Source organism: Triticum aestivum, chromosome 6A (genome assembly GCF_018294505.1).
Source record: "Triticum aestivum cultivar Chinese Spring chromosome 6A, IWGSC CS RefSeq v2.1, whole genome shotgun sequence".
Classification (NCBI taxonomy): domain Eukaryota; kingdom Viridiplantae; phylum Streptophyta; class Magnoliopsida; order Poales; family Poaceae; genus Triticum; species Triticum aestivum.
In genome coordinates, this window is record NC_057809.1 from 607154762 (window position 1) to 607177069 (window position 22308).

General features: G+C 46.1%; 1 protein-coding gene and 1 long non-coding RNA gene across 4 annotated transcripts; both read left to right on the forward strand.

Annotated features, from left to right (window-relative positions):
• Positions 1 to 12853: 12853 nt before the first annotated feature.
• LOC123128968 (GDSL esterase/lipase At5g33370) lies at positions 12854 to 14525 on the forward strand. Of its 2 annotated transcripts, XM_044549092.1 has the most exons (4): positions 12854 to 13183; positions 13293 to 13420; positions 13518 to 13735; positions 13883 to 14525. In XM_044549092.1, exons 1-4 carry the CDS (start codon positions 12943 to 12945, stop codon positions 14265 to 14267), a joined length of 972 nt encoding a protein of 323 aa, XP_044405027.1. In that variant the 5' UTR covers positions 12854 to 12942; the 3' UTR covers positions 14268 to 14525. The 2 variants fall into 2 exon arrangements, with proteins under 2 accessions (XP_044405027.1, XP_044405026.1); XM_044549091.1 differs by having other exon boundaries at positions 13518 to 14525.
• A 4404-nt stretch (positions 14526 to 18929) lies between these two features.
• On the forward strand, positions 18930 to 21486 carry LOC123131333 (uncharacterized). Of its 2 annotated transcripts, none has more exons than XR_006464146.1 (4): positions 18930 to 19020; positions 19852 to 19916; positions 20164 to 20704; positions 21278 to 21486. It is a non-coding gene; the product is annotated as an uncharacterized lncRNA (long non-coding RNA). The 2 variants fall into 2 exon arrangements; XR_006464145.1 differs by having other exon boundaries at positions 18934 to 19005.
• Positions 21487 to 22308: the final 822 nt, after the last annotated feature.

Genomic DNA, 22308 nt, shown 5'->3' on the forward strand with positions numbered 1-22308 from the left:
AGTAGTGATGGTAAACTAGTTGTATAATTAGCAGTAGTAGATGTTAATTAGTAGTAGATGTAGTAGTAGATGTTAATTAGTAGTAGTAGATGTACTAGTTTCTTTCTATTTATAGTAAGTTTATATTTAGTAAAAATGAGTTGAATTAATAGAACTAGTTTAGTTTTAGTTGAACTAGTTTAGTTTTAGTTGAACTAGTTTAGTTTTAGTTGAACTAGTTTAGTTTTAGTTGAACTAGTTTAGTTTTAGTTGAACTAGTTTAGTAAGTAAATTAATAAACTAGTTGAATTAATAGAACTAATGTATTTTTAGTAAGAAAATTAAAATAACTAGTTGAACTACTTTATTTTTAGAAAGAACTAGTTTTTTTATATTATTGTAAGTTTATATTTAGTAAGAACTAGTTGAATTAATAGAACTAGTTGAACATGTCATATCTGTTGTTATTTTTTAGTTTAAGCAATTATTCGGGATGTACTAGTTGAATTAATAGGGTTTTTGCTTTTGCAGAAATCAAGGATCCCCTCCATCATCCCCGCTGTCGTCCCCGTCACCGACCCCCTCCAACCTCGAGGTGAGACCAGGCAAATCTCCATGTCAATATGAGTCCTTTATGAGTTTCAGGCGCTTGTTTTGCCGGAGTGCCCGGTCATGTTTTGGTTACACCTCCGAGTGGCCTATGTTTTGCCGGAGTGTTGATTAATTTCCGTTCCGGCAAATTTCAGGCGCTCGATATGTCCTTTTTTAGCAAAGGCCATGCCAGATTTTTCCGTCAATTCTGGCATGACTTGTGCTAGAATATGTAGGAAATATCGAGTGGCCTGGATTTTCTCGAAAAATAATGATCTAATTTAGGTTTTTTAGTACATATATTTAATTGTACAAGTTTAATCTTATGAACGTAGGAAATGTCGTACTCGGACGACGACAGTCTCCCGGGGGAGTGCAGCTAGTGCCACAATGATCGAGGTATGTGCGACAGGTTCGTTGAGCTGGATGAAGATCGGCGCTTCAGCATTAAGCTCAAGGAGACCTTCGATGTTGAAACGGAACACAAAAACGACAAGTGTTTTTTTCGTAATTAAGCATGACTTTAACAATTTCAACGTCTAATTTTCATCTTTTACAATTCAACTAGCTTATCCCATGCCATGCAAGACGTTGTGTCTTGGAGAGGATGGGTTTTGAAGACCATGAAAATTTTGAAACAAAGAAAATACACCTAAGGACCCATCATGATATCGATTTTGAAGTAAATCTGTACAATTCTCAGAGCGTAACCCATTTTGGTTGCCAAAATTGGGAAGCACTTTGCAAAATGTATGGTTTTTATGAGGGTATGACTGTCACCATGGATCTTGGTAATCCTGACATCGAGCAAGACAATATGGACATTTGGGTCCTTGTTGATACGTTTCCGATTCTACCGCAATGTGAGTTTCTCAAACATAGTTATTAACTAATTTATATTATTTATTTCAAAATAGTTGACAGCTTATTTCCATTGACAGCTTATTTTGAATCTTCAAAGAATGTGCAGAAGATGGTAGACAAAACCCACTACACTGATGGCTCCGAATTAACTTATAAGGAGAAAAGTCATCTGATTGCTTATTGTACTTTTCTTGAGAATTACAATACCTATTATCGAACTCCTCCAAATTATCGTGAATACGTGCCACTAGTGCACGTGTTGAACCACGGTAACTTCTATGGAGATACCCTGGTAACATTTTTTACTATTACGACATCCGTGCATCTTTTGCATACTTCTAAAACTAGTACATCATTGCTAACTACGAAGTTATTACTATGTTTTTCAACAGGAAATCCCGATGGATTGTGTGCCTCATCTGATGTATCAGAATGGTCGCCTTGCAGTTATGAACCTACAGCCAGGTCAATCTAAGGAGCTCACCTGTGCATATCGGATTTCTAAAAACGGTGAACACATGCTAATCAAAGAATGGAAAAAATGTTTGGACATTTGCAAGGAGGTTCTTGGAAGTAACATTAAGTGAAAGGCAAGAATTGGAGACAGGATAATCTCCATTCTCCATAATGGAGAGTCAGGGGCTATCTTTTTTTTGCTATTTTACCTTAGAGAATATAGTAGGTCCTAAGAGAATGTAGTAGGTCCTATGAGGTACAATATGTTTATTATGTGATACAATGTGTTAGAGTTGATGATGATGAGTACTTGTGATTACGACTAGTGACCAATTTGCTATGTGATGTCTCATTGATGAAAAGGATGATCTTGAGGAGGTGTTATATGACAATGATGTATTATGATGATAAGTTGTTAATGATATGATGATGATGATATTTATTACATCACGGGGTGAAAGAACCGCGGATTAGTTTCAAGTGGATGTCCATCCACTTGAAACTAGTCCACGGTTCTTTCACCCCGTGATGTAATAACTCATTATGATTTCAAAACAATTTCTAAATTCCTGTTGTATGAAAACTTGTGTAAAGGTGTACGAATACAACATGAAATAAAAAAGAAATAAATACGAAATAATAGTAGCAGCGCGGGCAGGGAGAAGCGCTACTACTAATTACCAGTAGCGCACCTCCAGGAACACGCTACTACTAAGCCGATTTAGCAGTAGCGCGGCGGAGGCACGCTACTGCTATACGTTAGCTGTAGCGCCTTATCAGTAGCGCATCGACCCGCGCTACTGATAGGCCTAAAACCCGCACTGCTGCTAGGCTTTTCCCTAGTAGTGTTCGCCTAAGCACTACGATGATATGACCTAGGTGGATTACGGTGGAGAGGGGCACCACACAGGGCTAAGGGGTCAATGATCAACTTATGTCTATGGGGTGCCCCCCTCCCCCATATATAAAGGAGTGGAGGAGGGGGGAGAGGGCCGGCCTCCTAGATGTTCTACAAAGATCTTTCTCGGTCAACCGCATATCGATATACGTTGTTCCCGTTGTCATCGGTATGTTACTTGCCCAAGATTCGATCGTCGGTATCTCAATACCTAATTCAATCTCGTTACTGGCAAGTCTCTTTCCTCGTTCCGTAATGCATCATCCTGCAACTAACTCATTAGTCACATTGCTTGCAAGGCTTATATTGATGTGCATTACCGAGAGGGCCAGAGATACCTCTCCGACAATCGGAGTGACAAATCCTAATATCGATCTATGCCAACTCAACAAACACCATCGGAGACACCTATAGAGCACCTTTATAATCACCCAGTTAGGTTGTGACATTTGGTAGCACGCAAAGTGTTCCTCTGGTATTTGGGAGTTGCATGATCTCATAGTCTTAGGAACATGTATAAGTTATGGAGAAAGCAATAGCAACAAACTAAACGATCATCGTGCTAAGCTAATGGATGGGTCAAGTCAATCAAATCATTGTCTAATGATGTGATCCTGTTAATCAAATGACAACTCATGTCTATGGTTAGGAAACATAACCATCATTGATTCAACGAGCTAGTCAAGTAGAGGCATACTAGTGACATTATGTTTGTCTATGTATTCACACATGTACTAAGTTTCCTGTTAATACAATTCTAGCATGAATAATAAACATTTATCATGATATAAGGAAATATAAATAACAACTTTATTATTGCCTCTAGGGCATATTTCCTTCAAGGAGGAGGAGGGCGAGGAGGAGGGTGAAGGGGACGTTGACCCCGAGTTGTGGGGAGACTTTCCGTCAGGTGCTCCGAAGGGGTGGCTGCGTGGTATTGCAGAACTACCTACACCACCTTCTATCGAGGCCAACAAGTGGCTCGTTGAACCCAAGGGGAGAGAGTAAGTGCCTCTCAATCATATTTTGAACACATGCCAACATTTTCTTAGTGTGCACATGCTAATTCTTTGATTCTTTTGCAGGAACTGGATCCTTCACGGACAGGGCCTTGAACCGAACGACCTTATTACTGTCCTGTTGAAGGAGTTTTGGCCGGGCCTATTCTGCCCGTGGCCAGACAGGGACCCGCAGCTGAGGGTTTTGGCCACGAGTTGGGCCCACTACGAGGCTTCCAGCCACGCAGAGTACGGGACGGCCGCTAGGGCTGTGGTCACCAAATTTTGGGTAAGTTCTCTTCAGAATCACTTGTGTTCAGTTTCGTTCATAGTTTATCATCCAATCACTCAATGCATGCTTTGTTTGCTTCTGGTTTTATGCATGATTGCAGCAATTCTATAGAGTTCTTGACGAGCACAAGGCCAAAGCCGACGTGGTCTTGCTGGCTGCAACGAATAAGAAAGCTCGTCAGTTGTAGTACAAGGTGCGCTGGGTTGCCGTCTCGCACTTCTACCACACATATCTTCATCAAAAGATGAGCAAAAGTGAAGCGCAGAAGCAAGGACTTACCTTGAACAGGGAATGGTACATGAAGGTAATATTAGAGACTTTTCATTCCAACATATAAGCAGTCAATATCATCATTTCATGCTCACATGTCATGCTTTTATTATGTAGGTTATTCCTCCCTGGTGCTTTGGAAAGGATGATGGATGGGCGCGTTTGGTGGATAGGTGGCTCGGCGAGGATGCATAGTTTGTTGCCAAGAGTAGCAAGGCCCGTGCTAGCCGTGGAAAAGACGGGACACGTGGCCAAGGAAACAGGAACCACTGGGGCTTCAAAGCCATGAAGGTATATCTATATGCATGGTGCAGTTTTTTCTTCCTTTTACTGTCATGTTCTTATGTATGGCTAACTTCTACGCCGACGTTGCAGGAGGACAAGTTGAAGCTGCTACTCTCAGACATTGAGTCATGGAAGCTGGCCTGTCGGTGTCAAAACTGGCGGATCTCGGGTAGGGGGTCCCGAACTGTGCGTCTAGGCCGGATGGTAATAGGAGGCAGGGGACACAATGTTTTACCTAGGTTTGGGCCCTCTTGATGGAGGTAAAACCCTACGTCCTGCTTGATTAATATTGATGATATGGGTAGTACAAGAGTAGATCTACCACGAGATCAGAGAGGCTAAACCCTAGAAGCTAGCCTATGGTATGATTGTATGTATATGATCTATCGACTAGCCTGGCCTCGGTTTATATAATGCACCAGAGGCCTAGGATAACAAGAGTCCTAGCCGAATACGCCGGTGGGGAGGAGTCCTTGTCTTGATCGCCAAGTCTTGTGGAATTCCTTGTATGCGGCAGCTGTCCGAACTGGCCCATGAGTATACGGCCATGGGGGTCCTCGGCCCAATCTAACAGATCGGGAGATGACGTGGTGAGTACCCCCTAGTCCAGGACACCGTCAGTAGCCCCCTGAACCGGTCTTCAAGTTAGGGACGCTCCTCGATTCTTCCGAACTGTTCTTCATCTTCGGTCGTCGGTCTTGAAAACTGGTTTCAACAAATCTTCTCATCTTCGATCTTGAGGATCGCCGAAATGCATTCGACGAGTTTACACGTCGGGTATCCGAGGAGCCCCTTTAAGTTTCCGGCCTTTATCAATGCCTTGTTATTTTTATGCCACACCTCGGGTTTGAAGTTGTTCCCGGGCGGCAGCGTCCTTTTGCGTTCGAGCTCCAACGCCGGACTGCATTTGAGGTATCTTTTGCAGCCGAGCACCAACGCCGGATAGCTTCCCAGCTCTAATGCCGGAATGTATCCGAGCTCCAACGCCGGACTATGTATCCGAGCTCCAACGCCGGACTGTATCCGAGCTCCAACGCCGGACTGTATCCGAGCTCCAACGCCGGACTGTATCCGAGGTGTCATAAATCACCTTGGTTCAAAGAAGTTTGAAGGAGTTTAGCTGAGCTTAATGACGGAAATGCCCTCTATGGAGCCAGCCGCTAGGGCCCGAGCTTTAGTCCCGAATGTGGGCCGATTTTTGTCAATATTTTTGATTGGTGCAAATTATTCTCTGCCGAGATATATAGTTAGTAGCCCTCAAGGTGGGTATCGGTCTAAAACCCGAGATGCACATGAAGGATGACATAAGACCGCTGATCCCAGTAACTGCTAAGACTCAGGCTGATTTGCAAAATCGGCCTGAGGATCAAGTCCTAGCTCGGCAGAATACTTTGGGACACTAAAAGAGGCATGCTCAGTCCTCAAGACTCAGGTTGGGTGCGGCCGACCAACCTGAGGATCAAAATCTCCTCGGAAACTATATTGCACATAAAATTTTCTGCATTGAATAGGCAATGCAGTAGCCCCCGAGACACTAGTCGGGTGGCAACACCAGATTAGGGGATCGATGTGCCCCTTTAATATTTGTAAATAATAAGCCCGAAGCCCAGTAGCCCCCGAGCCTTAATGCGGGCACGGGTGGCCGAATTAAGGATCGATATCCATAGTAAAATCACAAATTATGTGTAATGACTCTATGTATCCAAGTACTTTACGTCATTAATGCTCGGATCCGCATTGTACAAAACTTTGTTGACCGACCATCAGCTTCCACCTCCTCGGCCAGTAGCCGAGGAGTGTTTGTCCTACTTTGTAAAGCCTTTATGAGGGCAAAGATTTACGACAAACAAGGCAATCTGGCCACACGGTTTTATAAACAAAGGTACGTAGAGAGATATGTTATATTACTGTTTAATCAGAAGAAATGTCTTCCAAAGAAAATAGTCCCGCTATCGGTTCCTTTCTTTGGGTTGTCATGCTAAGCATGATCATGAAACCTCAGCTCCAATGTAAGAGCAAAATATCGAGGATTTAGTTTGGGAGGCCGGTTAATAGCCCCCGGTAGTGTTCGGCGACAGTCGAGGTCAAGCCGTAAACACTTCGGCCATTGTTATGAATGGCCCGTCATTTAACACCATCATCGGATCGCTGACCAGTTTACGCTTATTGTGATAGTCAATTTTCAGCTTTATCCACTGAGGTGCTTAACCATGTGAGCTGGAAGCACAATCACAGTGGTTCTCCCTTTGCACACCTAGCCGAACAAAGCGGAACGTAGGAGGCAAGCGTAGGAGTCGGGCAACCCAACTATTGACCGAAGACACAATTCGAAACTGATGCATATATAGCAATATCCGAGAATGTTTTTGCCGAATCTCTAAAGGTGTCCGGCGTTGCACTGCGAGACTTGTGCTGAAAACACACAAATAGTTTAAAAGTGCCATAAGCTTGGAAAACCAAAAAACGTCAGTAAAAACTTTGACGTCTGAACAAGATCAAGTGTTCGGTATCAATCCGAAAATTGGCCTTAGCAAAAGAAGTGCTTCTGTCATGCTTTAACATGATACATCCTATCTCAAGACTATAAGCGGGTCAGCCTACGGCTTCAACCTCCTATCCCGAGGGCGGAGTACTTCTCATTAGGCCAGTTTAGCAAACTAAACTCTAGCGGCTTTGAGAGAGAAATTAGGCTCACCAGCTAGTGACCACACGCTCGTGTCGAAAAAAGGAGTGATAGATAATAAAAATAATAATAAAACTTTGCAACGACTAAGAAGAAGAACGCTTATCATAAAACGGCTCATATAAATTTAAGAGCCCCCAAGTGACTTGGGTAAAAGAATGATTGCATGTACCGAAGTACTTATATCATATCTATGTTCAACCGAACTTTAAACGCGTCTTAACCAACCGTCGGCTTCTCCCTCTTCGGTCAAGGACCGAAAAGTGTTATGTACTCCATCTGTCGAGAATATCGACGGTGTTTCCAATAACCAGGCAATCAGGCCATAAGGCTGTAACGGACAAAGCGCGCTCAGGGAACTTATGCTATATTACTACGAAGTGTAAGAAGCATCTTCGAAGAAAATAGTACCCCCACCGATACCTTTCTTTGGTGATCATTGTTACTATGAGACTTGTGCAATAGATTTTTTGTACTCAGGAGTTCCTTTGTGTGCCGACCATCATTAAAAACTATAAGAGCGCTAGCTTTCGGCTTCACCCAGTCTGAGGTCCGGCTCAGATGACCCGATCATGACAATCGCAGAGGTGCTCCCTTTACTCCCTAGCCGAATAATCGGGAACGTAGGGTTAAACACAGGAGCGAGGCAACCCAGCTTGCAAATCGCTTAAGTCAATATGGTGCATATTGTGGCATAATACACGAACAAGGAACGAAGCCGTACAAGTATAATCATATGCAAGAGGAAAAGCTTCATGAAGGAAGCCCCCAAATGAATTGGGTATTTGAATTTATGCGTCACAAACAAAGTTTGGACATGTAAATTTTTTACAAGCAACTTTTTTCCAAAAAAGTATAATGCTTGGTCGAACCGAACACAAGTTAGAAATTAAAGCTTTGAGCATGAAAGCGACTTAGCTGGTTAATGTGCTCGGTATTGATGACGCGGTCCGAGCTTGATGCGGGCAAGGTTCCATCCCCCAAGCCGGTCCCGAGGTGGCGGAGCAGAGAGCTCGACACGCTGAAGTGGTGACATAGCACGGTCAATGCAGACCGGCAGAGTGACGCCGAAGTCCCCGGATCATTTTCCCGTGCACAAAAAATAGTGCAAACCGGAGATAATAGTAATAATGATAATTAAAAAAATCATTGCATAATAAATAATTTATGCAAAGTGAGTAATAAAAGAAATATGGCCTGGCGCCGAAGTCAATGTCGATGCAGGGCGTCGGCGTGATGCGGTAAAGGCGTGGCAAAGCTTGAATTCGCAGATCGGTCCGAGCTCCGGATGCGGCGTTCGCCGGACTATGTACGGAAACTGACCGAACCACCATGCGACTGTCGTCAATGCGGCCACCATTTGATAGACCTGTGTACATATGACGGACAAACCAAAGTAATAATTCCTTGGAAAAATGAACCCAAACAAGCAAAAAATACTAGGATTAATAGCACCTGGTTTATTTGTTGTAGCAATCCGAGGGAAGGTGATTCCCAAAATTAGGACTCGGTCCGCACACCCATTGCCTGATGGGCGATAAAACGACGGCATGGCAATGCTGGCAAAGGTTGGCTCGCCGAGGCAAAGCTCTCGGCCCAGCTAACGTGACGGAGCTGGTCGGCTAGTGACGCCGAAGGGTCCGTAGTAGGTTGATGAAGAGAAGACGAAGCCCCCGGTCCAGTCGAGATGTTGAAGCCTTGATGTCAGCCGATAAGTCGAAGTAGGTCGGCGTGATGGACACCAGCTTGAAGAAGCAATAGTGCGGCCCTGCCGATGCAGGTCGTGACGTGGTCGATGCCGGCTTGATGAAGCGACCATGCAGCGATGCCGGTATGCCCGCTCCGTGTAATCTGTGGGGCGGAGATGTTGGTGATGATTTATCCTTTGTGATGCCGGACTCCTGTTCGGCTTGCCGAGATGATGATCCAAGAAGTTGAGCTCGGCTCAACAAAGTGACGACGTGTCTAGCGCAGGTCGGTAGCCATGGAGCAATATTGCCGGACTGGTTTGACACCAGCATGATGTTGAAGATCATGTTCAAAAGATCTTAAAGTTAGTGGGATGTGTTCGGAAACAAAACACAATACCCCATACAAAACTTCCTTCAAAAAGGATGTCCGAAATCCCGTTCATAAAAAAGACGAACTCGGGTCGGATTCGTTTTCGCGCAGAAAACAGATCCAAAAAGTGATGCACTAATCAGAAGGTTCCCGGAGTTTGGACCGTCGGATCGAGCTGAAATTTTGAGAGGTGGTAGATATAGGAATTCCGCAGCCGATCAACGGTTGGATCTTTCAAAGGACGTCCGAGATAGAAGCTAGACACCACGCCCTAAACTCATCCAGATTCCCGTCCAGATTTGACAGGGCTCTGGTATATTGTGGATTGCCAGAGATTCCTCCATCAGAACTCGACGAAATTTTCCAGGATTGTTGTAGACTCAATTCCGCACAATTCCACCAAAGCGATCGTCAAAGCGATACTCGAGGAGGTGGTGGCGGTAGATACGAGTTCGCTGTCCAGAAAAACAGCACGATCTCTTGAGGGCAATGTTGACATTGAGCCCCCGAGCTCCATGGACGATTCCTCCATGATCTTGATAGAGATCGGAGTTGATGTTTAATGAAGGTCCTCGTCCGAACATGGGGCGCAGTTCTTGGTCGAACCAAGGTGACCAGTCGAGCTGGTGACGAGGATGCCGAAGTCGCAGTTGATCTGCAGGAGAGCCATCGATCCTTTTGTCGATCACACAGCGAAACTCTCAATGAAAACACCAATGTCGGTGTCAAAACCGGCGGATCTCGGGTAGGGGGTCCCGAACTGTCCGTCTAGGCCGGATGATAACAAGAGGCAGGGGACACAATGTTTTACCCAGTTTCGGACCCTCTTGATGGAGGTAAAACCCTATGTCCTGCTTGATTAATATTGATGATATGGGTAGTACAAGAGTAGATCTACCACGAGATCAGAGAGGCTAAACCCTAGAAGCTAGCCTATGGTATGATTGTATGTATATGATCTATCGACTAGCCTAGCCTCGGTTTATATAATGCACCAGAGGCCTGGGATAACAAGAGTCCTAGCCGAATACGCCGGTGGGGAGGAGTCCTTGTCTTGATCGCCAAGTCTTGTGGAATCTTCCTTGTATGCGGCAACTGTCCGAACTGGCCCATGAGTATACGGCCATGGGGGTCCTCGGCCCAATCTAACAGATCGGGAGATGATGTGGTGAGTACCCCCTAATCCAGGACACCGTTATGGCCCGTGAGCGGAGTGATGGCAAGGACGGCGAGAGCCAGTACTACGGCAAAACCGAGGAGCACCTAGAGTCTTACACTCAACAGTTTCAGAGGTTGCATCCGGATGTTCCTGACGTCGCCTAGTCTCAGATCGACGACACAGTGGTGGTGGCCATCGAGGGGAAGCCCCATGGCCGGTATCCGTGTTTCAATGGCTTGATCACTCCTTCGGTCTCATACACATGGCTTCGGGCTACCAACCCAAGCCCGTTAGAGAGTACGGGGCATTCGCAGCCTCCCTTAGCCCGCCAACATGTTGTAAGTACTTCCCCTTTATCTTCTTTCTCTCTAACTTTCTCAGTTTATTGTCAGCATTGCTCACTTAGAAACAACCTAAATTTTGTAGGCATATAAGGCCTCTGTCGAGCATAGGAATCTCGAGGTGCGGGAGTACTTGCAATGAGTGAAGGCAAACGATGATTACAACCATCAGATGATGACGGTTAGTTTTGCCCTCTTAAAATCAAGCTAAACTTTTGCACTTTCATTCCTTCTGACCTTCTAGTTTGCTTGTTTAACTAACATCCAGGCTATGTTGGCGTCTTGGAGTAACCGCACGGATCCACCACAAATGGGACCCCCACCACCACCTGTTGGAGAACCCCCACACGTGTCCACGTTCGATGAGTGGGTGGCACTAGGCAGTGATAGTCCGGTTAGTACATTTGCCTAACTACTGACAAACTAGTTCTCGTTCATTCAACACTATCATATCATATTTACCGTTAGAATCTTCTCTCAAACATGTAGGGGACCGGTGGCTCGACTCCTGCTTTGTCGACCCCAGTCACTCCGATCTGGCAGAGTGGTGTTGGTCTTGACGGTGGCGGTTTTGGTGGAGGTGGTCTTGGTGGTGGTGGTTTTGGCGGTGGTGGTCTTGGCGGTGGTGGTTTTGGTGGCGGTGGTCTTGCTTGATGTCGTTGATGATACCCGTGCATGTGGCCGTCATGCCATACCTTTCATGTTCCTACTTGCTAGTTTCTTTAGACGATGATAATGATGTTCCATGTCTTGCAATACTTATGTTCATGAAGTTTCGGTAGTGATGATCTTTAGATGATGAACTTGAGTATGTTTAAGTGATGATGATGATCTTTAGATGATGATGATGATCTTGAGTATCTTTATATGATGAATTGTCATATTTCTGCATAATCCCATATTTTTTGGTTCGAAATGATGTCAAAATAAATTGAAAAAGAGAAAACAGAGAAAAAAAATAGCACAGATCTATGCCGACGGCAAAGCCGTCGGCACAGATATGCCCAGGACTGCCAGCGGCTGCCACGTGGCAGGGATGCCGTCGGCATAGATGGAAATCTATGCCGACAGCTCATCCGCCGGCATATCTGTGCTGCCAGGAGCTCCCAGCAACTGCCACATGGCAGTTGCTGCTTTGTCGTCGTGTTTTGACGGCGTCGGCGGTTGCCGTCAGGTGGAAATCATTGCCGACGGCTTAGATATGCCGATGGCCGTACAGAGGTCGTCGGCATATATGCCTATGCCGACGGCTTTCCTATGCCGACGATATGACACATCTACGCTGACGTGATCTACGCTGATGGATGTATGCCGATGGTGGCTGTCGGCATAGACCTAGGCCGACGGGTTTGGGGCCTATGGCGACGGCCAGCGACCGGCGGCTTAGAGGGGCAGTCCGGTAGTGTTGTAGGATTTATCAGGGTTATGCTGGTTGGGGCGCTGGTTGTGGCGGCATCTGTTAAACCTAGTCAGTATCTTGGTTGGGTAGTCTGCACTTTAGAGGAGGGAGTGTGCACCGTAGGATTTGCTGCTGTGATGTAAGCTGGCAATAGCCTCGTGTCGGTTGTGAGACTTGGTGATTTCTAATAATGAAAATCGGAGAGGAAACTCTCTTTGTCAAAAAGAAAAACCTTTTGTAGGACCAGTCAGAGCTCATCATTCTTGTGACGGAGTGACAGACTTCACAAGCTGCATAACCGCAAAGATACAATGCACGTCTGGAAATGCCCACACCAACCAAACCCCAAAACCGGCAAGGAATTACTGTAAACCACAGGACATAATTACCAGAGAATTAAAGGTCCTCGCGCGAGCGCTGTGACGAGGCAGGGGCAGTGCACCAACCCGCACGTCGTCCGGGCCACGCGGAGTAAATTCCGGCGACGACGGCATGCATGATCCAAGCAAGAGGGTCAGTCACTAGATGCACAAGTGCCTACCTAGACAGATCCGCTATAAATGGCGACGACACGCAACGTTTCAGTGCATCCACGAGGTCTAGGACTAGGTGCGCCAACACATACTACGGCAAGTGAGTGAAGTGGAGTGTGGAGCGCTAGCGGCAATGGCGGCCTCCTCGTGGCAAGTGGCTCTTCTCGCCTTCGCGGTCTGCGTGCTCCCAGCCCTGCCGGCGGCGAGCGCGGCCCGGGCCTTCTTCATCTTCGGCGACTCGCTGGTGGACAACGGCAACAACAACTACCTCATGACGTCGGCGCGCGCCGACTCGTGGCCCTACGGCATCGACACCCCAGACCACCGCGCCACGGGGAGGTTCTCCAATGGCAAGAACGTCGTCGACCTCATCAGTTGAGTAGCGACCTCGTGCATTCATGGACGCACTTCACCGGCCGTCGGTGGTATCTGTAGTTGAGGCTAACTGGTTGATTGGTTAACATTTAACAATGTTGCACGCAGGCGAGCAGATAGGATCCGTGCCGGTGCTGCCGTATCTTAGCCCCGAGCTGGACGGCGAGAACCTGCTCGTCGGCGCCAACTTCGCCTCCGCCGGCATCGGAATCCTCAACGACACCGGCATCCAGTTCGTACGTGCTTCCTTCACCGATCCATCCATCGTTTAATGCACACTTCATTCAACAATTAACTCTACTGTACACACTCTCTAATGCATGCATCGTGCAGGCCAACATCATCCGGATCTCGAAGCAGCTGACCTACTTCGAGCAGTACAAGCACCGGCTGGCCAAGCTCTACGGCCCGGAGCGGGCGGCGCGGGTGGTCGGCGGCGCGCTGACGCTCATCACGCTCGGCGGCAACGACTTCGTCAACAACTACTACCTGGTGCCCTACTCGGCCCGCTCCCGGGAGTTCTCCCTCCCCGACTACATCAAGTACATTTTGTCCGAGTACAAGCAGGTGCTCCGCCGCATCCACGGCCTCGGCGCGCGCCGCATCCTCGTCACCGGCGTCGGCCCCATCGGCTGCGTGCCCGCCGAGCTCGCCATGCACAGCCTCGACGGCAGCTGCGACCCCGAGCTGCAGCGCGCGTCCGAGGCCTACAACCCGCAGATGGAGGCCATGCTCAACCAGCTCAACGCCGAGGTCGGCAGCGGGAACGGCAACGGCGCGGTGTTCGTGGCAGTGAACACGCGCCGCGCGCACGACGACTTCATCGCCGACCCCAAGGCATACGGCTTCGTCACCGCCACCGAGGCCTGCTGCGGCCAGGGCCGGTTCAACGGCATCGGCATCTGCACCATGGTGTCCAGCCTCTGCGCCAACCGCGACGAGTACGTGTTCTGGGACGCCTTCCACCCCACGGAGCGCGCCAACCGCCTCATCGCCCAGAACTACCTCACCGGCTCCACCGACTACATCTCCCCCATGAACCTCTCCACCATCATTCACCTCGACCGACACCTCCACGACTAGCTAGCTAGCTACAACCACATTCATCCATGATCCGTCGCTCAGCCTCCTCGATTGCTCCATCATTTGCAGTTCCATCACTTGCTTGATGCTTTTTCATACATAGCAGCAGCAGCCTTCTTGATTTTATCCAAGAAATTAAACGTTTATGTATTCAGTACGTGTGTTGTACGTGTCAGGCAGGTTCTAGCTAGTTTGTAATAATGCGTGCTCAGCTAGCTAGCAGATAAATATATATATCCATGCATGGTTTGCTTGTGAGGTAACCTTCTACTCCTTGTGATGAATGTCGATGCTCATGTATTGTATTGAACGATGGATGTCGATTTGGATTCTCGATTGTTCTTGACAGGATTCAGTTTAGCTAGCTTCATGACGCAGTAATTAATCTGACGAGATATAGACGGGCAGAAGTGCTACTACAACACGTACCGGAACAAAGTCATTTGGCTATCGACGATGAGGCTGGCATGTGCTAGTGCTAGAACTACTACTAGTCGCGAGCAGTAGATCGCATGGTCTCCCTCTCCTGAGTCCTGATTCGTAAACAGTGGCACCTCCGGCTGCCATGCTATTTAAGCGCCCGCCCGGATGGGTCCCACGTTTTCTTTCGACAACTTTTGCTACTCAATCATCAGTCAAAACATGTTGGTGTTTTATCCGCCGTTGCTGCCAAATTGCCATGCCATGAAAAATTTAATGTGACACGAGCAAGTTTCTCAAGAATTAAAGAAGAGAAAATGTACCATGTGGCTCATACGTGCATGGGAGCAGACACTCCGCCGATGGATGGCTGGTTCACTCACCTTCTTATGGAGGCCATTGAATTCCGGTGTTCCCTCCCCAGAGAGTTAACTCTGAGCTGAGATGGATTGGAGCCGAAGCAGCAGGCCAAGTACAGGGATCACTGTATACTGATCGATTGCCACGGGGAGTTACTGCTGCCGGTGAGATATTCCTAGTGCGTAATGAGTGCGTGCCGGTGAGATGTTCTTGTATACCTGCAGTTCATTGAAACCTGCATCTGCCTTACGGCTGTACATTGCATGTTGGTGCCTATTATACAGCACGGCTGCACGGTGCACATACGCGCGCGCTCCTGAACTGTCGGCTCCTCCGCTGTCTGAATTCGAGCTTCAGTATGCGAACATTTTTCCCAAGGTAGGATCGGGGTAGCACGTCGGCGTCGCTGCATAGGCGGAGGTAGCTGACTACTCCTTCTCCTACCTACAACGAAAACGACGGTTTACGAGGTCTCGGCTCTTAATGCTAATTACGTACGCAGCTATCAAGATGGCTCGATCAATCAATTCTTGTTCCTTTTGGTGGATACTACTCCTACGACGTTGCCGCAGCATATACCGGCGAGCAGCTGTCGTCGATCGGTGGATGATGAGGTTGATAGGGCGTCACTGTCACGTAGCCCTAGCTAGCGGCCTAACTAATGTATATCATGCGATGATGACAGTGATGTTAGCCGTGGCACGCACCTACTTAGTTAGATGACCATATATAGAAGTAGAACCATGCTTATATTGGTCACTGAGATGTTACGTACGGGGTGGTCTGTCTGGCTATTTTCTGGCGTCCCGAAATACTGGGAACTTAACCGATTGCACGCCACCTTTTAATTTTGTCCACGTCTTTTTTTTCCATGGTAATACGTGTCTTAATTATATAAAAAAATCAAATTACAAGTCACGTAAAGGCGGACATGAATTTTGTCGATGTCTGCTCACAACTCAAATGTCTAGGCTGTATACGTACGTACGAGTAAGAGGATTTTCTTTTCTTTGCGTGGACGTACTTATGCGGTAGTGATGGCAGTAGCAGTGAGATCTATGGGCTGCACGTATGTGCCCCCTGTATCCGAGAATCTGGCCGTATGTAGTTATGTTGGTCATTCACACACCAACCGCGCGTCATGCTCTCATGCATGCATGCTCTTCCGGCCGGATCGAGCTACGCTACGCCTCGCACCAACTCTCGTGGCTTTTTAATTTCGTGCCGTTTTTACTGCAAAAACATATGCACTCTGAGGTTACTAAACTACCAGGTGTGTTGCTAGCCTGCATGCAGGTGAAACCAAGGTAGGAATGGCGAATTAAGTTGGTGGGTTCAACGGGTCGGATCGAAGCCGTTTCACCGGCTATTTAAGGCCGGGTCGGTGGTGCGTACGGCCAGGGCCGGTCCTGAGATTTGAGGGGCCCGGGGCAAAAATAAAACCCGGGGCCCTTTATGCATCTTGCATGGTATGATTATTTTTAAACACAGTTTATTCTTAACTTTTTATCAATGGAGGGAATGCAACCCAGCATGTCGACCTAGTTTCCTTATTAATTGTTAATTCTATCTTACTTTAGATTTTGCCAAGGAAATTGCCTGCATCGTATATTTCACTATATAGTTTGCCACATACACAAAAATTGAACGGCTCCTTATCGCCCTCAACTAGAATCACTATATAATTTACAACGCTAAAATTAGTTTAGCCACCTAAATAAATTAAATCAACCGTGGATTGTCTGATTAATTTCATCTCAACTATTATTTTCATTAATTCATGGATCCTAGTCATTCTCTCCCCTCGTATTTCATCAACCACCGACACAGCTAGATTAATTGATCAGAAGGCCGGACAACCACATCCTACGTACTCTTCTCCGCTAATTCACTAGCTACTGATTGTGCCACTTTTTTGCGAAAAGATTATGCCACTAAGTAGCAACCTATCTATCACAAAACCTAGCTAGCCCCGGGATGATGAATCAAGAAGATGCTTACCTGTTCTGTTGTTCAAGACTGCCTGTCAGGATCGGGGGTGTTGTTACTCCTGTCCAACGAACATGAAATCATCCGAGCCGCTGTTGGAGGAGGAAGCATCGGTGAGGACTCCGCGGGAGGATGCTGCAGCGGCGCGAGTCGGGCGTGATATGCGCCTAGGTTATTTTGAGGGATTGGTTTGCGGCTAGATCGATCGGTCATGTCGTTGTGTGCGGGCCTACGCGTGGGAAACGGCAATTCCACTAATTCAGGGCCATCGCTGATTTACTTGCCCATTACTACACCTAAACGTACAGGCATGTTGCACCTAAATTAGCGCAAGGTCAATTTTTTCAAGGGCCTAATACACATAGCACACATAGGTGGGGGCCCTTATGTTTCGGGGGCCCGGGGCGCCCCCCTCCCCCCCCATCAGGACCGGGCCTGCGTACGGCTACGGTGACAGCAGGCCGGCCGGCCGGGCGCTGCCACCGCTCCACGTCCGGCGCGCGATCGGTTTCAACTTTCAAGTCAGCTCTCGCCGTGCGGTCGGCGCCGGGACAGTAAGCCGTGCGACGGATGTGTTCTGATCTGGGCGAATAGAAAAGGATTGTGCTCCAAAAGCATGTTCATAGGCATTTTTGGGCACATATTTCTTTTCTTTTTTCAGATCGTAACGTACGCTTTTTTTGCAAGCTACTCCAGTTTACATGCATGTGGAAGACATGAGCATGTCTGTTACACAAAAATCAGTTTTTTTTAAACTGTTTAACTATTTTTTGTGCATATATTGTTCAGCTTGAAGCATGTGACCTCATGAGTAGAATCGAATATCCGCTACCATATGCCTGCATTTAATCTTTTGTGGCAGTTTATCTTTACATAACTTTGCAAAAAAAGAATTTCAAAATTAAAGCGGTGTTTCGCCTGACATTTGCATTCACATCAGGGCATGAATTTATTGTGGTTAGCGTAAAACACACTGGAAGAAAATAATTACCCCCTCCTCCTCCATATTAATTACTCCCTCCATTTTTGTATACAAGGCCACAAACCCATATTACAGGTACCAAGGTAAAAATCAATGCAATGTTTAAGTCAATGTTGCAAGCTAGTTTGTCACCTTGTTTGTCGTGTTAATTAATGTGGTTTTTCTCTCCCACCAACAACAAGCCAACCCTCTTACTTCTTACTGGTTGATTAATATTGGGAATGCAAACCAACCTTCTCATTTCCGCATGCATGTAATCAATTTTGCCTCGATTAATGTTAGTGGCCCTGTATAGTTGCAAATTGTAATTTTGATAGTGGCCTTGTATATAAAAATGAAGGGAGTATCAATGATTTAGTATAAAATTGTATTAACTCTACGATTAATATGAATCAGAGGGGGTACATGCTTCATGGAAACAACCGCTTGGTTGCTTAGATCATGAAAAAAACAGGCCATTTTGTGCCTTCCACCTGGAAAAATAAAGCACACCTTCCATATTATATCCGCTTAGTTTACGGTTGCCCATTTTAATACGGGTGGAAAATAAATTCGATTTCCCTAAGGCTGTGTTCGGTTACGCCCAACCCCGCGAGGTTTTGGGTCCAATCCACGCGGGTCTGCAGGGATTAACCCCGCCGGGGAATAAACCCGGCCCACTCAGTTTTCTTTCGTTCGGTTAAGCCCCGTGTGGTATTTCCCCGGCCCAAACCTCCCCAAACCCACGTGGAAAAAATCATCGACCAGCACCCCGTGGAAGGAATCCCCGAGCGAGGCGCTCGTCTCATCTCTCCCGAGCGAGGCGACAGAAGCGGAGGCGGAGGGGACTAGTGGACAGCGGCGGCGCAACCTGCCCGGATGAGGAGGGCGCCCTCCTGCTTCGACGAGCCGCCACGAAGCCCGCCGGAACCCTGCCTCCGATTGTCCCATCTCCCCTGCCACCCCCTTGCCGCGGCCGGAACCCTAGCTCTGGAGTGGTTGCTGTAGGTGAGGAGATCTCTGGTTGGTTCTCGCTCTCCCTCCTCCTCCCCCTCCCATTGTCTTTCTCTCTAGCAGCACTGATTCGCCCCCTTCATGAAAACCTAGCCGGATCTTGATCTGTCTTCCAGAATGTGGTTGTCAAGGTCGAGACTTTCTTGGGGTTTCCTAGGAACTACCATCAATTGTTATTTAGATAGGTAGAAACGAGAAAGGAAGGTTAGCCAGATTACCTATTCTGATATGTCGTTGTTAGTAAATTGTATTGGAGTCAGTAGTACAATTTGGTGTCAGTAATTTGTTTGTATATGTCTGTTGTGATTTGTGGGTAGTACTCCAGCCTCAGTGTTAATTTTGTGGTTAGACAGACAGATGACATGTCGAGAGAGAGGGAGAGGATTGTCTCTAGGGTCACCATCTCGATTTGCATTATTGGACTTGTACGCAAAGCCAGTGCACTTTCCTAGACTATCATCAGTTTATTTTATTTTTCTCGACAGAATTAGTATAATCGTTAGTCTATTTCTTGGTATAAAGAAGGACTAACTAATTCGAAGGAACAAAAATGCATGTTGTTTTTGCTGCTTGCTGCTGATAGTACAGTATGATGTTCGTCCCAAAATATAGTATATGAACCTAATCTCTGTTAGCAGCAGAGCACATACTTCTAAATTGTTTTGATGTCTGAACATAAGATACTTTTGGTATGATCATTGGTATATTATATAAATTGTTCTCTTCATGGTGTGATCATCATCTATTCTTGATTCTTGTTCTTGATTATCTAAATACACATAGTGTAGTCTGTACATAACGAAAATATAGCTAAATCTGCATTTTGTCTTCATTTTCTAGAGGCTAGCTTCGTCGCCTCACAGCTGTGGCAAGACCCTGAATTGGGCAGCATCGTGAAGGACAAGGTAGATTAATTCTCTTGTTTTAATCTTCTCCTTATTCATATTACTGTAGATTATTATTGCTTGGTCAATAGATCTGTGCTACAAACTGTTCTTTTTTGGTAAGCTGAGAGCTATGTTAATAGCTGACATTACTAGACATTGTAGTTGTTGAAGAATTTGAGCTCATTCATATACTCATGTCATTGTTTTATGTTTGTTTACTCTTTTAGTTTGAAATCTTATATTTGATTGTCACTTTAACATGTAGGCCAAACTGCTGAAGGGACATATAACTTCACCTCTATCGAGTCATCACATTGCTCAACCCAACCACATCTCGAGAATCTTGGAGGAGCTGGCGAGAATCAAGGAGAAACATCAGTTGATGGTGAGAATCTTGGAGGAGAAAGGGTGCAGATTGATGAAGATGTTGAGGAGGTGTACGTGCAAGAAAACATTGATGTGGAGCCCCAGCAAACTCAACCAAATTTGGCTACTGCACCCTCAAGAAATGGAGAAGAGAAAGAACCAAAGAGATGGAGGGGAGCGAATGGTGATGTGGCTGCAATGATGGAGAAGTACTTGGAAATAAGGGCGAAGCAGGTGGAGGATGAGAGGAATAAGCCAAGGGTTGTGGATGAGTACTCTATCAAAAACTGCATCGATCTGCTGAAAACAATGGACATCACACCTGAGGAAGAAGTCAAGGCTTTCCGAGTCTTCAAGATCCCCGAGAACCGAGAGATTTTCATGAGTGCCAGACCAGAGACTACTCTTATGTGGCTGAGAGATGAAAAGGAATAAGTCAGGTACTCAAATTCTGCTTCTATTTAATATGCCCGTTGCTAGCATGTAGTTTTGATGTACAACCTTGGTTTTCATGGTACCCCTACTGGGACTCGCATGTTCATCTAGCTCACATGAACCTGCCTTGTTCATCTAGTAACCTGAAGCTGATGGTTCAACTAGCTCACATCAAAAGGTCCATTTCTTATTCTGGTTGTTGATGATAATAAAACAAAGTTCTATAACTACTGCAACTTGTTAACTATTCTTCCTTTTAACTATGGTTGTTGATGCCTCTCATCGTGCCGATGCTGTTTGATAACTAAGCAAAGATTTTAATTTTCTGTGCCTGGATCAATGCATGTGTTTTAAGTTTTTACCATATAGTTGTGATCTGTTTGGTGCATATGGATACGATGTTGCTGTCCATTTGATCTTTTTTTTGCTAGCTGGTCAACATATATCTTGTCAGTATTTCTTTGCTCACTTGATTGTTGATTGCCAAAAGTAAGACATCTCATTTATTTCATTGTTCATGTATTCCGCTCTCATATTAGTCCTTTGATATGGACTAACTGCCTTTATTGCCAATGCAGTGCATCAGTCACTACAGAAGCGACATCGGCAAGATAAATTATGTAACATCTGTATTATGTCTTGCATGATTTTGCAGAGATGCTAAACCATACTCTGAAAGTGACCGATTCCAGTTTGGGACAACTGAGAATTTTTAGAATTATTTTGCTGTCTATTTGAGATAAATTATGTAACATCTGTATTATATCTTCACCGATTTTACTGTTTATTTGAGATAAATAAATTATGTAACATCCTTATATCTTGTACAGTTTCTTCTCTTATGTTCTGTCATATTTTTGTACTGCAAAAAAACGTGTAGGTTGTGTGGTCTTTTAATTCTATGGAACAGTGTTGTCTTTGTGTATGGATTAGCAGGTGAGCAACCGAACAGGTTATGCACACAGGGATTTCATATGGATGGGGAATGATGGGGGTTGGGTGACAAGGCGGGGATCATCAAATCCCTGGGAGGTTAGAAACCACACGTGGATTCTACCATGAGGCAACCGAACAAAGCCTAAGGCTTTTCCTACAGATTTTGTTCCACTCACAAATTCGCTTCAATTGATCTGCAACGCAAGCTAGTGCGAACCTTCCGCTAATCAACAAGGAGTTGATGTCACAGCCTTCCTATGGATAAACTTTGTAAATATATGACTTGTTTTGCTCTTATCTCCACCAATGCTTAAAAGGCTAAACTATATATTTCTAATATTGAACTTCTTAATCTCAGACAATCGCGTAAGCAACGACCTCCGAACTTCTAATTTCCACTTTCCATGTTGATTGGGAGGGATGATCAATGCAAGGCAAGCTAGTACTCCCTCCATAGAGTATGACCTTCGAGGGAAGCTGTGAGATAGCTTTGACTCTAATGCAGTTTGTGAAAACCGATATATTGATTCCTTTCCCGTGACGAAAACTAGGTAGAAGCTTACTTTCTTCCAGGCTCCGTTAGCGAGCCCATGGACTCACCTGATCCCCTCTGTCTGTTACTCCAGCGGCAGGGAGGGGAGTTCCGGTGCCTCAGCCCGGCTAGCAGTCTAGG